General features: G+C 47.8%; 1 protein-coding gene across 3 annotated transcripts in view; it reads right to left on the bottom strand.

The window, feature by feature from the left end:
- Nucleotides 1-6,154: 6,154 nt before the first annotated feature.
- The window catches only part of MTRF1 (mitochondrial translation release factor 1), a 215,479-nt gene continuing 202,727 nt past the window's right edge, over nt 6,155-18,906 (bottom strand). For all 3 annotated transcript variants that reach the window (XM_078657380.1, XM_078657382.1, XM_078657381.1), the window contains exon 10: nt 6,155-6,500. In XM_078657380.1, coding sequence (XP_078513506.1) covers nt 6,363-6,500 — 138 coding nt within the window. In that variant the 3' untranslated portion in view covers nt 6,155-6,362. The remainder of the gene's footprint in view (nt 6,501-18,906) is intronic.

The following is an 18,906-nucleotide window of genomic DNA, read 5'->3' as shown; positions in this document are numbered from 1 at the left end:
ATTTGCTGCGCGGCTGCCGCCGGGCGTCGAGGGGGGCCTGCCGATCTATCCAGCTCCGGGCTAAAAGTGAAGTTAAAGTCCCCCCCCCAAAGCATTCTATCTGAGGGCCACTCGGTGCAGTGTCCCGCTACTGCCGCGTAGAAGTCAGGGGAGTCGTAATTCGGGCCATAAACATTCATGACCAGCAGGTTATGCCCCTTGCCTGTACATTTGCTCAGTACAAATCTTCCCTCCGGATCTGCCTTCAGTAGCGTAAGTGATAATTTGGACTTCGGGTTGATCCATGTGAGGACACCCCGTGCGTGCGAGGTGAAGCCTGCGTAATTGGAGTTTCCCTGAAGCCCTCTATGTGTGAGCATCTTACTGGTGTTGGGCAAGTGAGTTTCTTGTAGTAGTGCCAAGTCTATGTGATGTCTTTGAAGATAGTGTAGCACCTTGCGGAGTTTGCGATAGTCATTTAATCCCCTCACGTTCCAAGTCAGCGCCTTCAGGGTGTCTGTAGTATTCAGTAAATCTTCGTGGGGTGTGTCAGCCATCAACTACGAAAGAACACCTCATATTCATGTCAAGTACAAGTCCCACCACCCTCCGTATGCAGCATCTGCCATTCACCCCTGTGGAATATAACATTTCAGAGCACATTTTGGGTCCCCCCCCGAACTTCCCTGATCCCCGAACATCCAACTCCTTCCACCTCCCACAGTCAACCAACCCCAACCTGGTGTGACCGGATCCCCAGCTTCCCTCCCCCCCACCCATCTTCAATCCCATTCAACACCTTCCCAATCTGGCTCAGTGCGAGCCGTAACCGCTGTAAGCGCTAGGGCAGAGGTAGCCTACTCAGTCCTTTTGTAGTCCACCGTCCTATCGGGACTACCGTGCAATGTCTATAAATTGCCCCTCGCCAGCGCCCCCATATTCTATTGCAGCAGTAAGTTGTAAGCACAGTATTCTACCAACGTTTTTGTGCCTCCCCCCCCCCCCGACCCCAACCCCCCGCTCTCTTCGTGCGTCGGGCCCCCGCAAGCCCCCTTCTGGTTAGGATAACTATAGTAGAGACAGCGCTCCCCCACAGCAGAACCATTTCAAAACCTGCAGATCTCACCCACAGTATAGCCTTCAATAGTCCAGCAACTGCAGTGAAGTGCTCCGAGTGGGCGCCACCTGCTCAATCACGTAGGGGGTGTCTTGGCCGCAGAAGCAGCTCGGTCTCCAATGTGCATCACAGCACCCCACCACTCGTTAGTCCTGTTCCTCAAGATCTCCCTCGCCTTCTCCATGTCGCTCCGCCACCGGCTCCTCCGGGCTCCCCCGGTTCTCCCTGATCCACTGCTTCAACGATTTCTGCAGTTCTTTGGGATCTGTGAAGAAGTGCGAGTGTCCTTGTCTGTTAATGCGCAGCCTTGCTGGGTATAACATGGCATAGTCCAATCCCAGGTCTCTAAGTTGCTGCTTGTACGGGACGAATCGGCGCCTCTCCTCCTGCACTTTCAGGGTGAAATCAGGGTATAGTGATATGTCCATTCCCTCATACTGTAGCTTCCCCTTCTCCCGGGCAGCTCGGAGTGCCGCGTCTCTGTCCCTGTAATTTAACAGCTTCGCTATAATCGGCCTCGGGTTCGCGCCCGGAGGAGGCCTTGGGCCGAGGGTTCGGTGGGCTCGCTCTACAATAAACATTGGGGAAAATGTGTCGTCTCCCAATAATGTCTTTAATAGCTTTTCAATAAAGAGTTCCATCTTGCCCGTTTGGGTGGACTCCGCCACTCCTGTGACGCGGATGTTGGAACGCCTGGAGCGCGCCTCCAAGTCCTCCGACTTCTCCTGTATTACCTGAAGCAGCCTCCCAAATTGTTTGCGATCAGCGTCCCATTCTGTTTGCGCCTCCTCCGCCTCTGTCAGTCTGCGCTCCGCCATATCCAGCCGCTCCGCATGCTTGTCCACTCTTTCCGTCATTCGGTCCATCCGATAAGCCAGCGCGTCAATCTTGTTGCCAATGGCCGACATACCCTCTTGCAGGCCCTTCTCCATGGTCGTAAGCATCCCCTTTATTTCCGCGCACAGTGAGGCACCCGGGTCACCTGTAGCTCCCGGAGACTGGGCAACCGGTTGTTCTGGCCCCTTCTGTCTTCGTTGTTCGAACGTGAGTTTCGTCTGCGTTCTGTCCCCCTTGCCCATCGTAGCGATTGCTGTGGGGGCTGAGGACCCGGGGTCTGAGGGCAGGAGATGCTGTCCGTGCTCTGCGAGTGTCCCCTTGCTGTTCGCAGGCCAGTACAGGGGGGACCGTTGATCCGGCTGCGTAGTGCGAGTGTTCTGGTGGGCCGCAGAGGTAGGGTTCTGGCCGCCGACACTGCACTCCCCCGTCTCATCAACACTACCAAGGGCCGCTTCAGTGCAGTGCTCTAACGGAGGGGGTCTCCAGTACTCAATCCGCCTTTCCCTCCCCAATTGGTGCTTTGCGCCCCCGAATCACTGGGGGGGCCCGTTCGCCAAAAGCCAGGGGTGCGTGTACCTTCACGGGGTTTCGCCGGCGCCACGTTGGCTCCACGGGCTCCGTAGTCTAGGCGGCGTCCCTTTCGCCACTCCTTCACTGTTCCTGGCGCCCTCAACTTCTCAATTGGGCCCCCTCGGTCGTGGTGCAGGCGTGTGGGGGTGCCGTGAGAACCGCCTCCACTGGGTCCCGGCCAGCTCCGGGTCGTCCGTTCAGCTCGGCCGCACGTCGAGTGACGCAACTCGGCCTCGTGGTTTGGGAAAGGTCGGGGATCCCGGCCTGGTCCGGCTCTCCCCGAGCAGATGCGCAAAGAGAGGTTTCCCGTGCACGCTCTTCGCCCAAATTGCAGTCGGAGGTCTGGTAGGGGCAGGGGAGACAGCCCCTGTCGGTATCGCTCGGTGAACACCGCTGTAAAAGGATTTTTTCCGGATAGTCGTTGGCGCTGGCTCGGAGCTTCGCTCTTACGCGTCCGCCATAGACGCCGGCTAGCTCCGCCCCGACTATTCCTTTTATTCAACTCCACATGACTTACATGTTTGACTAGACAGTGTTTCATGCTCCCCAGATGTTCAGGGTTTGACCCGCCATAGCGAGTATCTGGCGAGAACGATCTCCGATCATAATCCCTGTCTGGTGGCGATCCAATGGACTAGACAGCGACAGGTGATTCCCACCTAGCGTTTGAACCCGCTGGCATTAGAAGACTCAGTCTTTAAAACTGGCGTGCAGGAAGGTATAGAGTTATTTTACCGAAAATGAGGGGACGGCAACGAGTAGGGCCCTCGAATGGGATGCCTTTAAGGCGGTGATTCGGGGGGTGTGTATATCCTCCACAGCGGGGGCTCGCAGAACTCTGCTACAGGATCTTGCGAAGAGCGAAGATCGGTTACGTCAGGCAGAGCGGACCAGCCACACAGATTCGGGGCCTCATGATACGGTCTCGGCAGCGCGCAAGGAATTCGCAGCGCAAATGGAGAGACTCCGCTGTTTTGACCACAAGGAATACCTTATTCGGGCTCATGAAGAATGGGATAAGGTGGGCTCTCTGCTGGCCTGGCTGGCTAATCCTGCCTCCCGTGGCACCCCGATTTTGTCCCTGTCTACTATGGAGGGCCGCTTGGTGTACTCCCAGACGGAAATTAATGACCAATTCTTTGCCTACTATGAACACCTTTATAGAAGTGCGATGCCGGACGTACCTGGAGACCTTGATGGTTTCCTAATCGCGGCCCATCTACCGCGCCTAGATCCAGCACAGGCAGATAGCTTGGGAGGAGAGATCTCAGAGGGCGAGATTCGTACAGCAATAAAACATATGGCTCGCCGTAAAACCCCTGGTACGGATGGTTTACCAATCGAGTTTTATGCAGCATACGTAGACATACTTGCCCCACAATTGCAGGCTGTCTACAGGGAAGCATGGGACACCGGGATATTGCCTGCAACTGCCCGGGAGGCCCTTATAATCCCGTTATTGAAGCGTGGGGGGGATGCCAGCTCTCGCTCAGCTTATCGACCATTATCCATGCTTACGGTCGACTATAAAATCTTGAGCAAGATTCTAGCGACTCGACTCCTAACACACATGAGGGCGCTGATTCATCCGGATCAGGCGGGTTTCATTCCCCAGCGCACTACGGCGACATTTATACGCCGGCTCATTCGGCTAATGGGGGAGAATTTCAAAGGGCTCCCAGAGGCTGCTGTGCTTTCAATCAACATTGAAAAGGCATTTGACAGTGTTGAGTGGCCCTACTGTTTGGGAAAATCTTGTCTCTTCCCCATGACCCCCAGAGAAAATACACCCCTGATCACCAGTAATCTTCGCTGGGAGCATCACGGTCTCCCGTATTTGGGCACCCATATCTACCACTCTCAACTAGATCTGTTGGAGGGCAATGTGCACAGGGCGATTAGGTACCTACAGAGTAGCATGGGGTTTTGGCGTTCCCTGCCTCTCTCGGTAGCGGGGAGGGTGGCCCTGTTGAAAATGGTGGTGCTCCCTCGCCTACTGTATTTTTTTCGCACGTTGCCGATATGGATCCCAGCGTCAGTTTTTCCGAAACTACGTTCCTTGACCACAGGCTTTATCTGGGGTTCGGGCAGACGACGAGTCGCTTTGACCACCCTGTTGCGTCCCAGAGCTGAGGGAGGCCTGGCAGTCCCTGATTTTGAATGGTACTATCTGGCGGCACAATTGAAATGGTCTACGTAGGCAGTGGCTCGGGAGTTCCGAGGACCGGAAGGTCCGCAGGGCAGACTGATTCCCAGACTCGTACTCTCTTTTATAGTATTATGCCAGAGGATCGACTTAGATCAACTCACACTGGAGGAACGCACCATTCGTCTCTGTTGGAATCAGAGTCATAAACGATTGGGTACCACTCATCCGTATGCACCGGAGATTCCTCTAGGAATGTGTACGGCTCTCCCGCACGGTGGCAATTGGTCGGCATTGGTTGGTTGGGAAGACCTTGGGCTACATATGATTGGCGATTTCTATAAGGATGGGGCCCTACTGACTTTCCAAGAGTTGCAGACTGCTTACGGGCTCCCGAGGGGAGATTATTTGCTTCATGCTGCGTTGATCGCTGGCATCCAGAAACATTGGAGTATGGGGCTCTCGGAGCCTCCGACCTCTCTGGGCTGCCAGTACGTGGTTATGGACGCTGGAATTTACAAAGCTGTGACGTGCCTCTATAGGAGGCTCTCAACGGAGACTTTGTTGCCGCTCGAGGGATTGCGAAGTAGGTGGGAAGTGGATATCGGAAGACCCATTCCTGAGTCGACATGGCCCCAGTTGATCCGACGCGCCTGGAAGGGTACTCGGAACGTTAGATTTCAATTAGTACAGTTCTTTACCTTGCATCGGGCATACCTGACTCCGATTAAGATCTCACAGTATTTTAATGGCGCTCCTTCGCAATGCCCGAGGTGCAGAGTTGATAGGGCTGATTTCTCCCACATGTTTTGGTCATGTCCACACCTGGCAGGTTACTGGGCGGCAGTGGTGGATTGTTTAAATACTGTCATAGGCCGGCAGCTTGAGGCGGACATGGGAACCTGTCTATTATTGTGGTTCCCGCATACATCCCGGACAAAAGTTACTAACAAGTTTTACGACCTGGGTCTGATTCTGGCCAAGAGGGAGCTCACCATGCATTGGAAATCGAACATAGGCCCTAGTTATTTGAGGTGGAAGGTGAATCTACGGCGCTGGGCGCAAGCTGAGGGAACGCTCCGGCTGCAGCAAGCCAGACGACTAGATAATGATAAATCCCTGGCTATGGCCAGAGCTTGGGAGGCTCTGGTGACAGCGCTACAGACTCCTACAGAGGGTTCCAGTGAAGGAGAGGATGATGGAGATTAGGGATGCATTGCCCACTGGACCTGTACCTGGCGTAGGAGGGGTGGATGGGGTTTTCCCCTACCAGATTAGCTGCAGAGACATCCCCTTTGCATCACACACTGAGGAGAATTCTTGATGTACAGTGGTAACCCGTGTAGGTTATACTTTTAGGTTCTTAGTCGCAGGCGCACTGACAGAGGGTGGGGGGGTCTGACGGGGGGAGGGAGGTAGGATTGTTTTTGCGGGCTCAGAATGTCATTTATCATTGAGTGCCATGTCGATACAACGACCTGCTGTGTTATTAAATATGATGCTTATTTTGGTTGTAAATGCCAATAAAATTTATTTACACAAAAAAAAATTCAGTTGACATGATCTTGCAACACATGTTCATCGTATGTTTTCAGTATGAGAAATATTTCAATACATTCAAGCAGAAGATAGTGTGGCTTCTCAGCTCTTTGTATTTCCACCAAACAGAAAATAAGCTGACATTTCCAAAACATGTGCAGGATCACGCTTCGGTCACTCTGTAAGTATTTCAGCTGCCTTTTTTCCAGAGGTATTTGTATTTTCCAAGTGTTCGAGGAGAGCTTCCTGTTCCGCAAAGTGCAGCAATCGGCTGATTAGGTCATCCAGAAGCTTTTCACCCCTGAGAAATTCCTGGTAAGAAAAAACACAAACTATTAGCACCAATAGACCATAGTTTAAGGAAACAAGATGGCTCAAAATGTTTGCAATGCAGTCTAAATACACATATAAAAGGAAATTTGTGATGATCACTCAATGTGTCTATGAGCTGAAGATTAGGCAAACTCTTAAAATTAAGCCTAGAAATAAACACGTATAGTACTGATGTTGTACAAAAGGAATGTATTGGCTACTCGAGGCCAGAATTGGCTTAAACTGGGATGCATAACACTCAAAGCTTCCCATTAGACCTGCAAGATGGTCTTCCCATAAACATGTTGCCTTACTCCTCTATTTCTGTTGATCTCATTTTATGTTGACCGTAGGACGCTGTGCACTTTAACACTGCTAGCCAGTGCTAAAGTGCGTGTGTACCCTTCGTGAACCATGGTAACTTCGCTTAAGCACATTTGGCACATTTTATTTAGAGAGATTTATTTTCAGATCATTGGCCTTACAGTACTCTGAAAAATGCATCAAGTTGCCTCTGTAGGCCCACTGGCGTAAGATCCATTAGCATAGTGTCATCAACATAGAACATTAGTGAAATGGCCTAGGTTTGCCGGAAAAGACCGAACCAGGTTTAATACGATCATAGCATCTGCAATGTAAATTGAGAAGAGGAGCAGAGCCAAAATGCACACCTGCCTTAAGCCATTGGAGTTATCTATTTTTCTGGACAAAGCTCCATTGACCCTTAAATCAACCCTTGTCCATGAGCCCTCATGTAATTGAATTATCAGCTATAATAAGCTGGTTGGACATTTCCATGTACACATTTTCTCCCAGCGTAATGCCCTAGGTAATGTGTCAAATCAATGAATGACACATAAAGAGGCTGTTTTATTTTGAAGGCATACTCTTCTGCCAAAAGGTTTTAAATTAAACAGCCATCCGTTTTCGAACAGCCTTTACAGAATCCCATTTGAACCTCCAGGAAGACTCCTACATGGCTTACCAAATCCTCCAATACCGCCAGGAGATGTTCGCATAAATCCTACTAGGAATGCACAACAGGATAATCATCATACGATAACTCGTGGACAGGTCCTGTTCCCCAGGTTTATACAACGGGACCCTAATATTACCTTTTCAGGTTTCTGGTAGGTCGTGGCCACATATTAAAACCCTGGAGCCAAATCTTTCGCCCACAGACTATATCTGAAGAATGGCCATAAAGACCTTTGTTGTGTGTCTATTTAGATATCGTATATAGGTTTCCCGATTTATGCCCTTATATACGCACAATTCACATTGCCCTTCTCTAGGCATAGAAATCCAACCCTTATTTAGGCATTATTCATGTTAACCAAATACAGGCATGGTCACCTACATCCATCCATCCACGTCACAACGAGTTCTTGGAAAACCAGACTCTTAAAACTTTAAGACTTCCCCTTGCCTGGATATTGATTTCTCTAAGAACTCATTTATTATGTATGAACATCTATTCCTTAGGGGTTCATTCATGACGTTCGCATGCCCGACTTTTACGTCGATACTGGCATTCCTAAACACCTTCAAGGTATAAATATACCTTCACTTGCTATGGCAAAGCACGGTGTGGTTTGGTGCAGTTCGACTACCTACTTGCACGACGCAGCTCGCCACAGCAAGTGCCGAAGGAAGCCAACTCTCCAGCTGACACACTGACCAGAATCTGTCATCCTCCTGCCGAGAATCCAGCTCCAGTGTCTCTGACTCCCCTTGCGGGGTGTTGGGAGATCGAGTTCAGGGAAAGAGATACCAACCTCTCTCATTCTAAGGTATGGTGCTGATTAGAACCTAGAGAAACCGTTGGCAATTCTTGGCAGAACTAAACTATAACTAAAGACATCACCTACTTCTTCCCTGGTACTAGAGCTAGGTTAAATATACTGGGGTAGGCGTATTTTAGAAGCACCAGTTGAGTATTTTAGCCTGTGTTATTTATGTATGTATTTTTATATATGTCAAAGCAACAGACAATGCTATTACAGTATTATTTTATATTACTGTTCACGCTGTATGCATTATAATGCGCATTCTGTCTAACGATTGTAGCAGTACATATCTCTTGCATGAGAAATAAGACTGTTCAATAAATCCTTTTATTGAAACGCCCGTCTCACTAGTTCTGTGCAACTCTGTAGAAACGAAGCATGCACGATTGACTGAGTGAAATAGTTATCTATTGTTTCCACGACTCTGAAGATATTGTTCCGGTTCTAGGGGAAACAAAGTTGTCATGTTTATGCGGTTGTCAGAGACTAATCCCTTCTTGTTTATTCGAGAAAGTTTCTTAAATCTGCTCCACTACACAATGAGAGCACAAGTGGTTTATGATCGTTGCCTGCTAATTTGCCAATTGCTCCTTTACTAGACCAACATTTTAAGAGGAGATTATTATACTGTCAATCAATGTAGATGCCTTCCCGTTGTCAAAGGCCAGCTGGGCTGGCGGGTCACCTGCATATCTACTATTAGTAGCCATATTCAGGCTGTCAACCAATTTCACTAATTGTCTAACAATACCAGCCCCTCATTTGAGCAGTCAAAACCTGACACAGAATCCCCAAATCATTTTCTTTTTCCAATTAAAACTCATCTTCCGATGGGTTAGGGGGATTTGTTGAATTAAAATCACCCATCAATAGAATTGGCACATTAGGGAAGCACAGGTTTGCCTTATCCATTAGCACCCTCCACCTCTTTTAGCTGTTTTACTTGCCTTTTTTTCTGGGTGGAAGTGCGTATTCATTAATATTAGATCTGGACAACCATTTGTCCCCATTTTGTCCTGCTTTTCCAGTGACAAACCAGAAACTTACTTTGTTAAAAAAAATCTTTAAATAAAATGACTCCAGAAACTTCATATGTTACAGACAACTAAGCCCCCTACATGGCGACCAAACTTTGCCTTAACTGCTCAAATACTAAAAACTCTATAGTTACTCCACATCACATCCTCAGATTCCCAGGTTTCTTGCAATGCAAAAATCAAAACCTTTTTATCCTCTATAACTGACAAAAGAGATTGAAGGTTCTCTTTCAGATGAGCAATGTTCCATGATAGAAAACTCATCCCAACATCATCAGGATGTACAAAGCAGGGGACTTGAGGTTACCTCCAGTTCTTATCATGCTGGTCTTATAACTCTTCATGATTAGTAACGAACTGCCTCTCCTTCTCTGATTTTAAAAATGAGAATCCTATCAGACCCAGCAACCTCGAGCCCCCCCCAAGCCGCAAACTTAGGATCATGGTTGAGCTGATTAAATTGTGTCCCCATATCCTCCGACGGTATGTTCATAGATTGACAATTCCCAAGTGTGTTCAAGCCGTTGGATAAATGATTCATAGATATTAAAGCCTGACCGCCGAAGCTCATTAGGTGAGTTCTAAACTTCATCTGCTACTAACTTGGGATAAAAATAGACCAACACAAATGGCCACAAGGCAGCTATAGCACTGGCTTTTGAGAAGATGTCTTTAGAAGTAATTTTGGACAACTGAGGGATTTATTTGAAGAGAGATAAAATGCATGATCTATTTAGGATGCATTCTGTGTCAGGGTCAGCAAACATATCCACCAATTGAAGGACCAAATCAGCTTCCTCATTGGGGGTTAGCTACAATTCCCTTACCCCACCTTTGATAAGCCTCTGGCCTAAAGGACTCCGCTCCAACAATTGTGGGAAATACGGCCTTAAAATGTATGGGCACAGGCAGATCATGGTCCTTCTGCACAGACTTATTAGCAGGGCCGTTGTTCACCATTACAGATTCAGTCAGATTTAAGACAGGTGTTCGAGAATGAGAACCCTAAAGGTCCGAGACAATAACTTTATCTGATATTGGTTGGACGGAAGGGACCTCAGATTGCAAGTCCGTCATAGGGAATTTAACCCTTCTTGTACTTCTCTTGTTTATCCTTCATCATTTCCTTTTTTCCTTTCTTTTGCTAGGCTTAGAAGCCAATTCCTCTACATTGGGAGCCAGATTTTTTCCTTTTAGATTTTTTAAAAAATTGAAACACTTCACAACTTTTCCCTCGATCAGAGACATGACTAGGCAGTTCCTCCCTGTTGTTAATAACCTTTTGGTCGGAGAAGTCTAAACTTGTCACAACTGAAGCCTACTGACTGGTAACAACAATTGCCATTCATTCAAGACTTAAACTCAGGACTACCCACTTGAACACCTACCTCAATAAAGCTAGGCACAGAACTGTTGGCACTAATCGAATTGCCATGGCCAGAAAATTTTAAGGAGAAGTCTTGAAGTATTTAAGTATTACAGTTAAAATATATAAGTTGTGATCTGAACTATCAGTAGGTTTTTCTAATAAAGACCAAATAGATGAAAAAATATACTCAAGGCTTTGCAATGTTTTAGAAAAACACACATAATACAATGAAACATTAATGGGTTGATTCAAAAACATGTCAGGAGACACTGAAATATTTGATAAAACATAAGTTGTAAGACTAGGGGTACTAGAAAACATTCCTATAGACTTTTTCTACAACTTATGTAATTCAGCAATAGTTCATAGCCCATATGTACCGCCACAAAATCTGGTTTAAAGGGAGAAATATCTGGAAGGGTGTAATCCAGTACAATAGAAGACTGTAAGGCCTGCGGGGCTGGTTGGTCTACATTAGCATTGCAAACCGGTAAACAATCCCTAGATGGAATACTTTTTTCCTCACTGGAATGGATCGCTTGATTTTATTGTTGGTTGGGGGTATGAAACCCACGCAGATCCTCTACAGACGCCATCTGATTAATTTTCTCCACCTTCGAATTCCCATGCATCGGTGTCTACACCACTGGGCTGAAGTGGAGAATTCTTCAGATAATTTTTGGAAATACGTAGGTATTATTCCACTCTCTTTGAGAACTCCCAAATGAGGCACTCTTTCTTAGTGGATTAGATTTTGGTGTGACATTGCCTTGAGGAGAGTATTCTTCCGGATCTAAGTTTTCCCACAGTCATAGTTCCACCTGGAGGTACTTAAGCAAGTGCAGCTGTAAGGCAAAATAGGTGAAAAAATTTGTAATCGGAAGGAAAGCCCTCAAAACCTGCAAGCCGCACCCAATACTGGATGGGCCACTTCTGCAGGAATGAGCTCTACCTTATTGCTGAGCAACTAATGCTACAGCACTCCCAGATCTCAATGACTCAAATGTGACACTACTCGGGCACCTTTAAGCTACTCTGATAAAAGATTTTACAGAGAAGTTAGGGGACCAAGTATTAAGCCACTCAAAGCCACTCAGAGCTTCCCAACCGGCATCCAGCGAAAACGACTTTGGAATCTGTGGAGTCAGCACCCCCTCATCTTTCCTAGTAGGTTAATACTACAGGGAAGGGGCATAAGCACACTAAAAAAACAACTCTGGGGTTGCAAACAATTACAGCTCACAACTGGTATGTAATAAACAGTGTAAGAAAGTGGCTCTATATATACTGGACCATAAGGTAGTACAGTGTGTATAGAGTCCACAAACCCCAGAGGTATAACAGAGGTTAAAGTGAGGACTGACCTTACTCTCAAAAGTGGTCGCTTGGTCGAGCAGTAAGGCAGTACCAGAGGGCAGTGCAAAGCATTTGTTGTACACACTCAGTCAGCAAAGGATTTCACACACTCAAAGACTGAACTCCAGGCCAATTGTTTTTATAACCAAAGATATAGTTGTTTTATTTTTAGAACCAACAGTCATAAAAATATACTTTGCTAGATATGAGTACTCTCATGTAATTACTTTGCAAGGAAGCAATAAAGTTTGTGAACACAATAGGCACAGGAGTTGCTGAAGGCAACTCAGGTTTAGGCACACTTTAGCATTGAACTCAATGGATTGTTACCAGGAACATACAGTTGATTACAATACAGATTACTTTAGTAGTTCCAGGACCAGATCCTATATTCAGTCCTGGGGTCTAAACTGAAACCAGATTAGCAAAAACGATTTAGTTACTGTAATGATTTTACATGAATATAAAGCGGTTTTAAAAGTTCACACTTAGAAACTTTTCAATGACAATCTGGCAATGGTATTCAATGGGAGAAAGTTCAGGTTGCAGGTAAAGTATGATTGTGTTACTTTTGTAATCTAGCACTGGGCTTCTAGGGCCAGCACCGGGGTCTGAACTTAAAACAAGTAGGTAATTGCGTTTCAGTATTTCGTAGGATTTTTAAAGAATATTTAAAGTTTTCAAAAGTAGACAGAAGAAATTCCATAGAAAAGCAGACAATGGGTTCCTATGGAGAAAATACAGATTACTAGTAAACCCAGTAAGGATTACTTTTGCGGTTCAGTACTGGGCTCAAAGGTACAGTACTGGCTTCTCCCCTGATCACAGGTGAGTACTTCGGAATTCGGACTTCGGCTGATTTTATATGAATATTTTCAGTTTTCAAAACTACACACTTAGAACATTTTCGAGTCAAAATTGATCAATGTTATCTAAAGGCAGGTAAGTGAGTTACCGGTTTCCAGGTGAGTACTTGGCTGGTGAAGTTAAGGTTCTGGGCATGGACTCAGGGGTCCCCCAGTGTCAGGTAAGTACAGTTAGTTCACCCCCAGCGGCACAGGGGCGGCCGGGTGCAGAGGTAGTTAGGCCCAGTGATATCCAATGAGGGACAGGGGGCCTCCGGTTGGTGGCTGCTGGCTAGCAGGCCACGCGGCTGTGGGAGCTGAGCTCCTGGTCACTTGCCCAGGGCAAGGGGGGAAGTAGGATAGGACAAAGGTGGCACAGCCAGCGGTGCTCGGGCAGCTGGGTGCAAGGTGCTTTTGAGCCGTCGGGCCCTCAATGTTATCCAATGGGAGAGGTCAAAGGGAAACAAAGGCTGCAGGCTCGGTGACGGAGACTCTCCAGGGGCGACCAGCACTTTGAGGGGTAAGTTGGGATCTTGGAGCACAGGTAGGTACCCCAAAGGGAGGCACAGGGGGCTGTAGGGCGCCGGGTGCAGGGGTGTCTTTGGGTGTCGGAAAAGCTTACCCTCAGCTGGTCGCGGTTGGGGTTGCCCCTGGTTCTGAGTCTGCAGGCGTCGTCTGGTTCATCGAGGACGGTCTTTGGGCACTGGACCTTGGGTCCCAGTCACCGGGGAGACGTCTTTGTGGTCTTGGTTTGGTTGGACCCGGCCCATGCTCGCGGGTGCAGAGTGGGCTGGTCCGAGGCTTCCTGACTGGCACCAGGGTTTTTTTTGCAGGAGAGCGTCTGCTGTGGGGAGTCCCAATCTTCCAGAGGGTCAAGGCAGGCAGATCCTCCGGGTGTCCCAAGGTTGTTGTCTGCAGGAGTCGCCGAGATTAGGCAGGAGCAGGTTCCAGGATCAACAGGACGGTAGGGCTGGGGCCAAGTCAGTTGTTGTCATCCTGTTGTTAGCAGCTGCGCTGCGGGTCTTCTTCTTGATCTTCTTTCTTCTTTTTTCTATCGGGATCTGAGGAAGGAAGGATCAGGGAGCCCCTAAATACTGAATTCAGGGGCGTTACAGGTAGGGCAAGGACAGGGACCAATGGGTCCCTGTCCTGGGTTGAGTACACCCCCTAGTCTGCTCCTCTCTTGTGGGAGGGGGCAGGAGCCTAGCTGGGATTGGGCAGGGCTCCCCATCTTCAAGATGGGCGGGGCCCGGGGTTGTGCTTCACCTAGTCTTCCCCACCTGAGGGGTGGGGTTGGCACAGGCTGGCAAACCCCCCTTCCTGACGTAGTTTTTCCCGTCCTTCTTCCCGCCAGAGTAGTGGTCAGGGTTGGTGGGGGCTGGTTGCTGGGTACAGCCAATGGTCTGGGTAAGCTCATAGAGGCGGCATGCCTTTGAAGCTTCCCCCTGCCCATCCTGGGGGAGGAGACCTAGCACCTCGCCCAGGATGTGCATTGTAGCAGGCCCAGTAGAGCGGGGGCTCTCCTACCCAGGGGTCCAGCAACATGTCTGCTGTGTAGCAGCCTCTGCAGCCACTCAGCCCAGACGTGGATTGTAGGTTAGGTTTTCAGGGGGCATCTCTAAGATGCCTTCGGGTGCATTTTACATTAAATCCCACACTGGCATCAGTGAGGGTTTAATGTCCTGAGAAGTTTGGTACCGACTTGTCAATCTTCAGTGTGGCCATTATGGTGCTGTGGAGTTCGTAATGACATCCTCCCAGCCCCATATACTCTTAAAGGCATCACTGCACTTACAGTGCCCAGGAATGGCCCAGGGTACTATAGGGGCACAGGGCTCATGCACCTGTGCCCACACCTCCAGCATAGGGCACCCAGCTAGAGGGGTGGCTGAGGTATGCCAGGGCAGTGGGTTCTGTGGGCATGGCACACAGGGATGTGTGCCATGTCGACTCTTTGTTTGGTTCTGTACTCAGACACTCAGCCTGCAAAGGCAGTGTGTGGGTGCCAGGGTACAGAGCCCCTGAGAGTGGCACAAAGAGTGCTGCAGCCCTCAGGGGTCTTCTCTGGTCACCATGCCCTGGGTACCTAGGGTACCATTTACTAGTGCATGACAGGTGGCCAGAGATGAAAATTAGGTTTTAGTTGCAACTTAGTTTTTAGGGAAGGAACACAGGCCCTGGGTACCTGGTTGGCAGGAACCCAGGGCACACTCAGTAAAAGCACATCAGCAGTTCAGAAAAAAAAGTGGGGGCATACCAATGCGAGAAAGATGGCACTTTCTCACAAACAGCACATGGGTTAAATGAAGACTGGTGAGTAAGCCTGAGCGAGCCTTATGGGGATTGAAAAACCACAAAAACAATATGGAGGTAGCCCCCCAAACGTGTAAACAAGCCGCACCTAAATAACCATAGCCGCCTCTGCTCACCGTGGGCAGTTACCCCACTCGCAGCTCCAGTGCTCTCAGCCTTGCTCCCTCTGCTCCTCTTACTCATTTCACTCTTTCACTCCTTTTGACCGGTATTAAATCATGAGTATCAGCTCGCATTCTTTTCACCAAAGCACACACAAACGGGCTACAAAATGACCAGCACCTTGATATCGCCTTGGCAAGGGCAAGGGTAGAGGCCTCCAGTGGCCATTATTACGGTCTTCTGTTTTGAGGACCAAGGGCAGACTATTTGCAAAGGGGCTAGTGTAAAATGGTGGACCATACCAGAGCAGCTTCACAAGCTGAAGCAGGCTGTAGCAAGCAGTGCGTGGAGAAACTATACCGGCTGTATTGGCTGAAGCCACCTTCAGCAAGGGGTGTGCGGTGGGCCGCAAATGGGGGCGGCAAAGAAGGCAGCAGGTCGAAAAAAAAGTGCCTTCCCGCCACACATCCGCTCGACCAAACTGGACTTAATCACCTGGTCCGAGTCTTGGGGCCCCTCAAACACCCTTGAATGCCCCCTTACTACAACCGCAACTCCTCTCGCTTGCTCCACGGTGTCCTCCACCCATGCTCTCCAACAAGCTTCGCGTCCTCACATCTCCTCACATCTTACGTCTCCTCCTGAGTCTTATAAGTCCCTAGTAAAGTGGTGCTACATGTACCCAGGGCTAGTAAATTAATTGCTACCAGTGGGCCGGCAGCACTTATTGTGCCATACACTTAAGCAGCTCTTTAAAAATGTCTCAGGCCTGCCACTGCAGCCTGTGTGTGCAGTTTACACTGCCATTTTGGCCTGGAAAAATAAACCTTTTGCCAGGCCTAAACCTTCCTTTTTTAATACATATGTCACCCCTAGGATAGGCCCTAAATAGTCCATAGGGCAGGTGCAGTGTATTTAACAAGTTGGACATTTATTTTTCCTTTTTACATGTCCTGGCAGTTAAAAACTCTTAAATTTGTTTTTCCCTATTGCATGGTACGCCTCTCCCATTACATTGGGCGACCCTATTAAATGTAATAAGTGATACCTTTCAATTGGGAACAGGTAGAAATGTTGAGTTTGGTCTCTAAAGAATTGTAATTTAAAACCCTCTTTAATGGTAACGTCGAATTGTAAGTCACAATTATGAAAAACAAAGTTAGCATTGTCTAGTCCCAACCATTTGGTGTCTGCAGTCTGTATCCTGGGTCGCATGACTAGTATAGCTCCCAGAGAGTGAGACAAGGGGGAATAGGTATTAGCAGGATGGGCCAATCAATGACTTGATAGGGTAGGAAAAGGTGTCAACTATCATGCTTGCACATCACAAAGCCTCTACCTGAGCACACTCACAAAGGGTTTAACACTTGTCTTTTGTGCCCACAGTCAAGCTGGGGCTAGGCCAGGAAGGGAGGAAATTTCAAACACTTCTGGGTGGCGGGGGGTGGGGGTGTATCCTCCAGAACCTTCTCCTACTTCAAAGTTTGTACCAAGTACAAATATCGGTCCCTCAGACTGAACTCTTCAGTACACCTTTAGACTTGTGGAAGACTCAGGAGGACTACTGTGCTGCTCTGCAAGAAGGACTACTAATCTGCTGCCTGAGTGAGAAGGACTGGACCTGAAAATTGAACCCAGGACCACCACCAGAGTGACTCCAAGGCTAGTTGGCTTGCCTACTGATCAGAGCCTCAGGGACAGAAAAGGCACATTGAACCCAAACCCTGGACTCTTCTGTTTAGTTTTACCGCCAAGTGGTACTATCCCATTGCTGGGCCCTTGGATGCGGGCCAGACGATGCTCTGCCAGCCCAGGGGTGGTCTCTTGGGCAGAACCAACGCTGTCCTCGCAGTCTCGTATTGGAACCACTACTCAGCGAAGTATCCCTGACGCAGGATCCCACATCGCAGCCCATAACCACCGCTGTGTGACGCAGTCCTATGCAGGACTTCACATTGGAAGCCTCTGTCGACTGCATCGTTGACGACACAGGACCTCTCTTCACAAGCCTCGTTGATGGCTCCATTGGAACCGCCGCTGCATGGCACATTCCTTGATGTAGGACATCTCATCGCCACCTAAAGCTCCTTGGAACCGTTGCTGCTCGACGCATCTTTGATGCAGGATCTCGCAACTCTCAGCAACTAAGATTGACTGGGATTGTGAATAGCTTTTTTATTTTAACCTCTTCACAGTGTGACGTAAGCCAGATACAGGTAGGTTGGAAATTGCTCATTCACTCACTAATTCAAGATTTACAAGTGGATTCACATTAATCAAATCTACGAATGTATACACAGCCTGCTAGTGGCTACATCGCTGATAGGCACAGCTTTAAACATATACTTTAGCCTCCTTGCTCTATTGTTCACATTACAATCCCATTGTGGCACAGTATACTCTGTCAATACTCTGTTGTTAGGGGGACTGTATATCATTCTACATTCTCATTGAAATTTGTATAATGCTGTATGTTGCTCAGCTCTTGCAGCTCTACAGGGATCGGTGTTTACATTTTCATTGCAATTTACATAATCCATATTGTTACTTATTTTTAGCTCTACTTTGCTGTGATTCACTATCCTGCTCTTTTCTTACATTTTCACTTTTCACATTTTCTCCCTTCACTCTCTCTCTTCTTCTTCTTCTTTCTTTTCTTTTGCTTTTTCTCTCCCTTCTACCTACGTTCTGCTATGGCTGTTTTTGCAATGTCTCAACCCCCTTCACTTCTTAATGAAGCAGGGGAACCCCTTATACCATGGAAGAAATGGGTTAACCTGTTTGAATCATATTTGATTGCCATAGGGGGTGACAGATTTTCCGCAGTACGCAAGCAACATATCCTTCTGCACAATTTAGGAAAACATGGAAGGGAAATATTTGATGAACTTCCTGATTCCATAGTAGAAAATGTAAAACACAATGAGGAGGGTGAAGGGGGTGCACAGCAAGATGTGTATCAAATCACCCTTAGGAAACTAGAAGCACAATTTGGGGGGAAAAATCAACATAGTCCTAGAACGTCACAAATTCTTTTCTAGGTCACAAGGCAAAAATGAGAAAGTGAATAACTACATTGCTGTCCTGAGGGGATTAGCCTCAACTTGTGATTTCGGAACTTTAACAGAATCCCTTATTAGGGATCAACTAGTTAGATGTACGTCGGACAAGAAGATTCAGGAAAGACTTTTAGCGGAAGCACCGGATTTAAAACATGCCATTGATTTAGCAAAGAGCATAGAACATACTGCTTTCTGCATGAATGAGTGAAAGATGCAATTGAGATCAAGCAAGTTTTGGACAATGAAATAAATAAAATCGACACAAAGGACACTAAGCCCAAGCCTTCATCTACTGAGTCAGAGAATCAGCATCCTAATGAAAACAAGGTCAGGTGGTACAGGTGTGGTAATCCCAACCACTTCGTGAACAATGTGAAGTGTCCAGCTAGAAGTGTCACTTGCAGTAAATGCAATAAAAGAGGGCATTTCTCCAAGGTTTGCAAACCATTAAAAAAAAGAGTCACCCATATGGTGACAAGTGATCCTGTTTACAACGAAGACATTGTTTTCCAAGTGTCTAACCATGCTGGGT

The sequence above is a fragment of the Lissotriton helveticus genome, chromosome 8, assembly GCF_964261635.1.
Source record: "Lissotriton helveticus chromosome 8, aLisHel1.1, whole genome shotgun sequence".
Lineage (NCBI taxonomy): Eukaryota > Metazoa > Chordata > Amphibia > Caudata > Salamandridae > Lissotriton > Lissotriton helveticus.
Note: the sequence above shows the minus strand (reverse complement) of the source record. Positions and strands in the feature narration are given on the sequence as shown.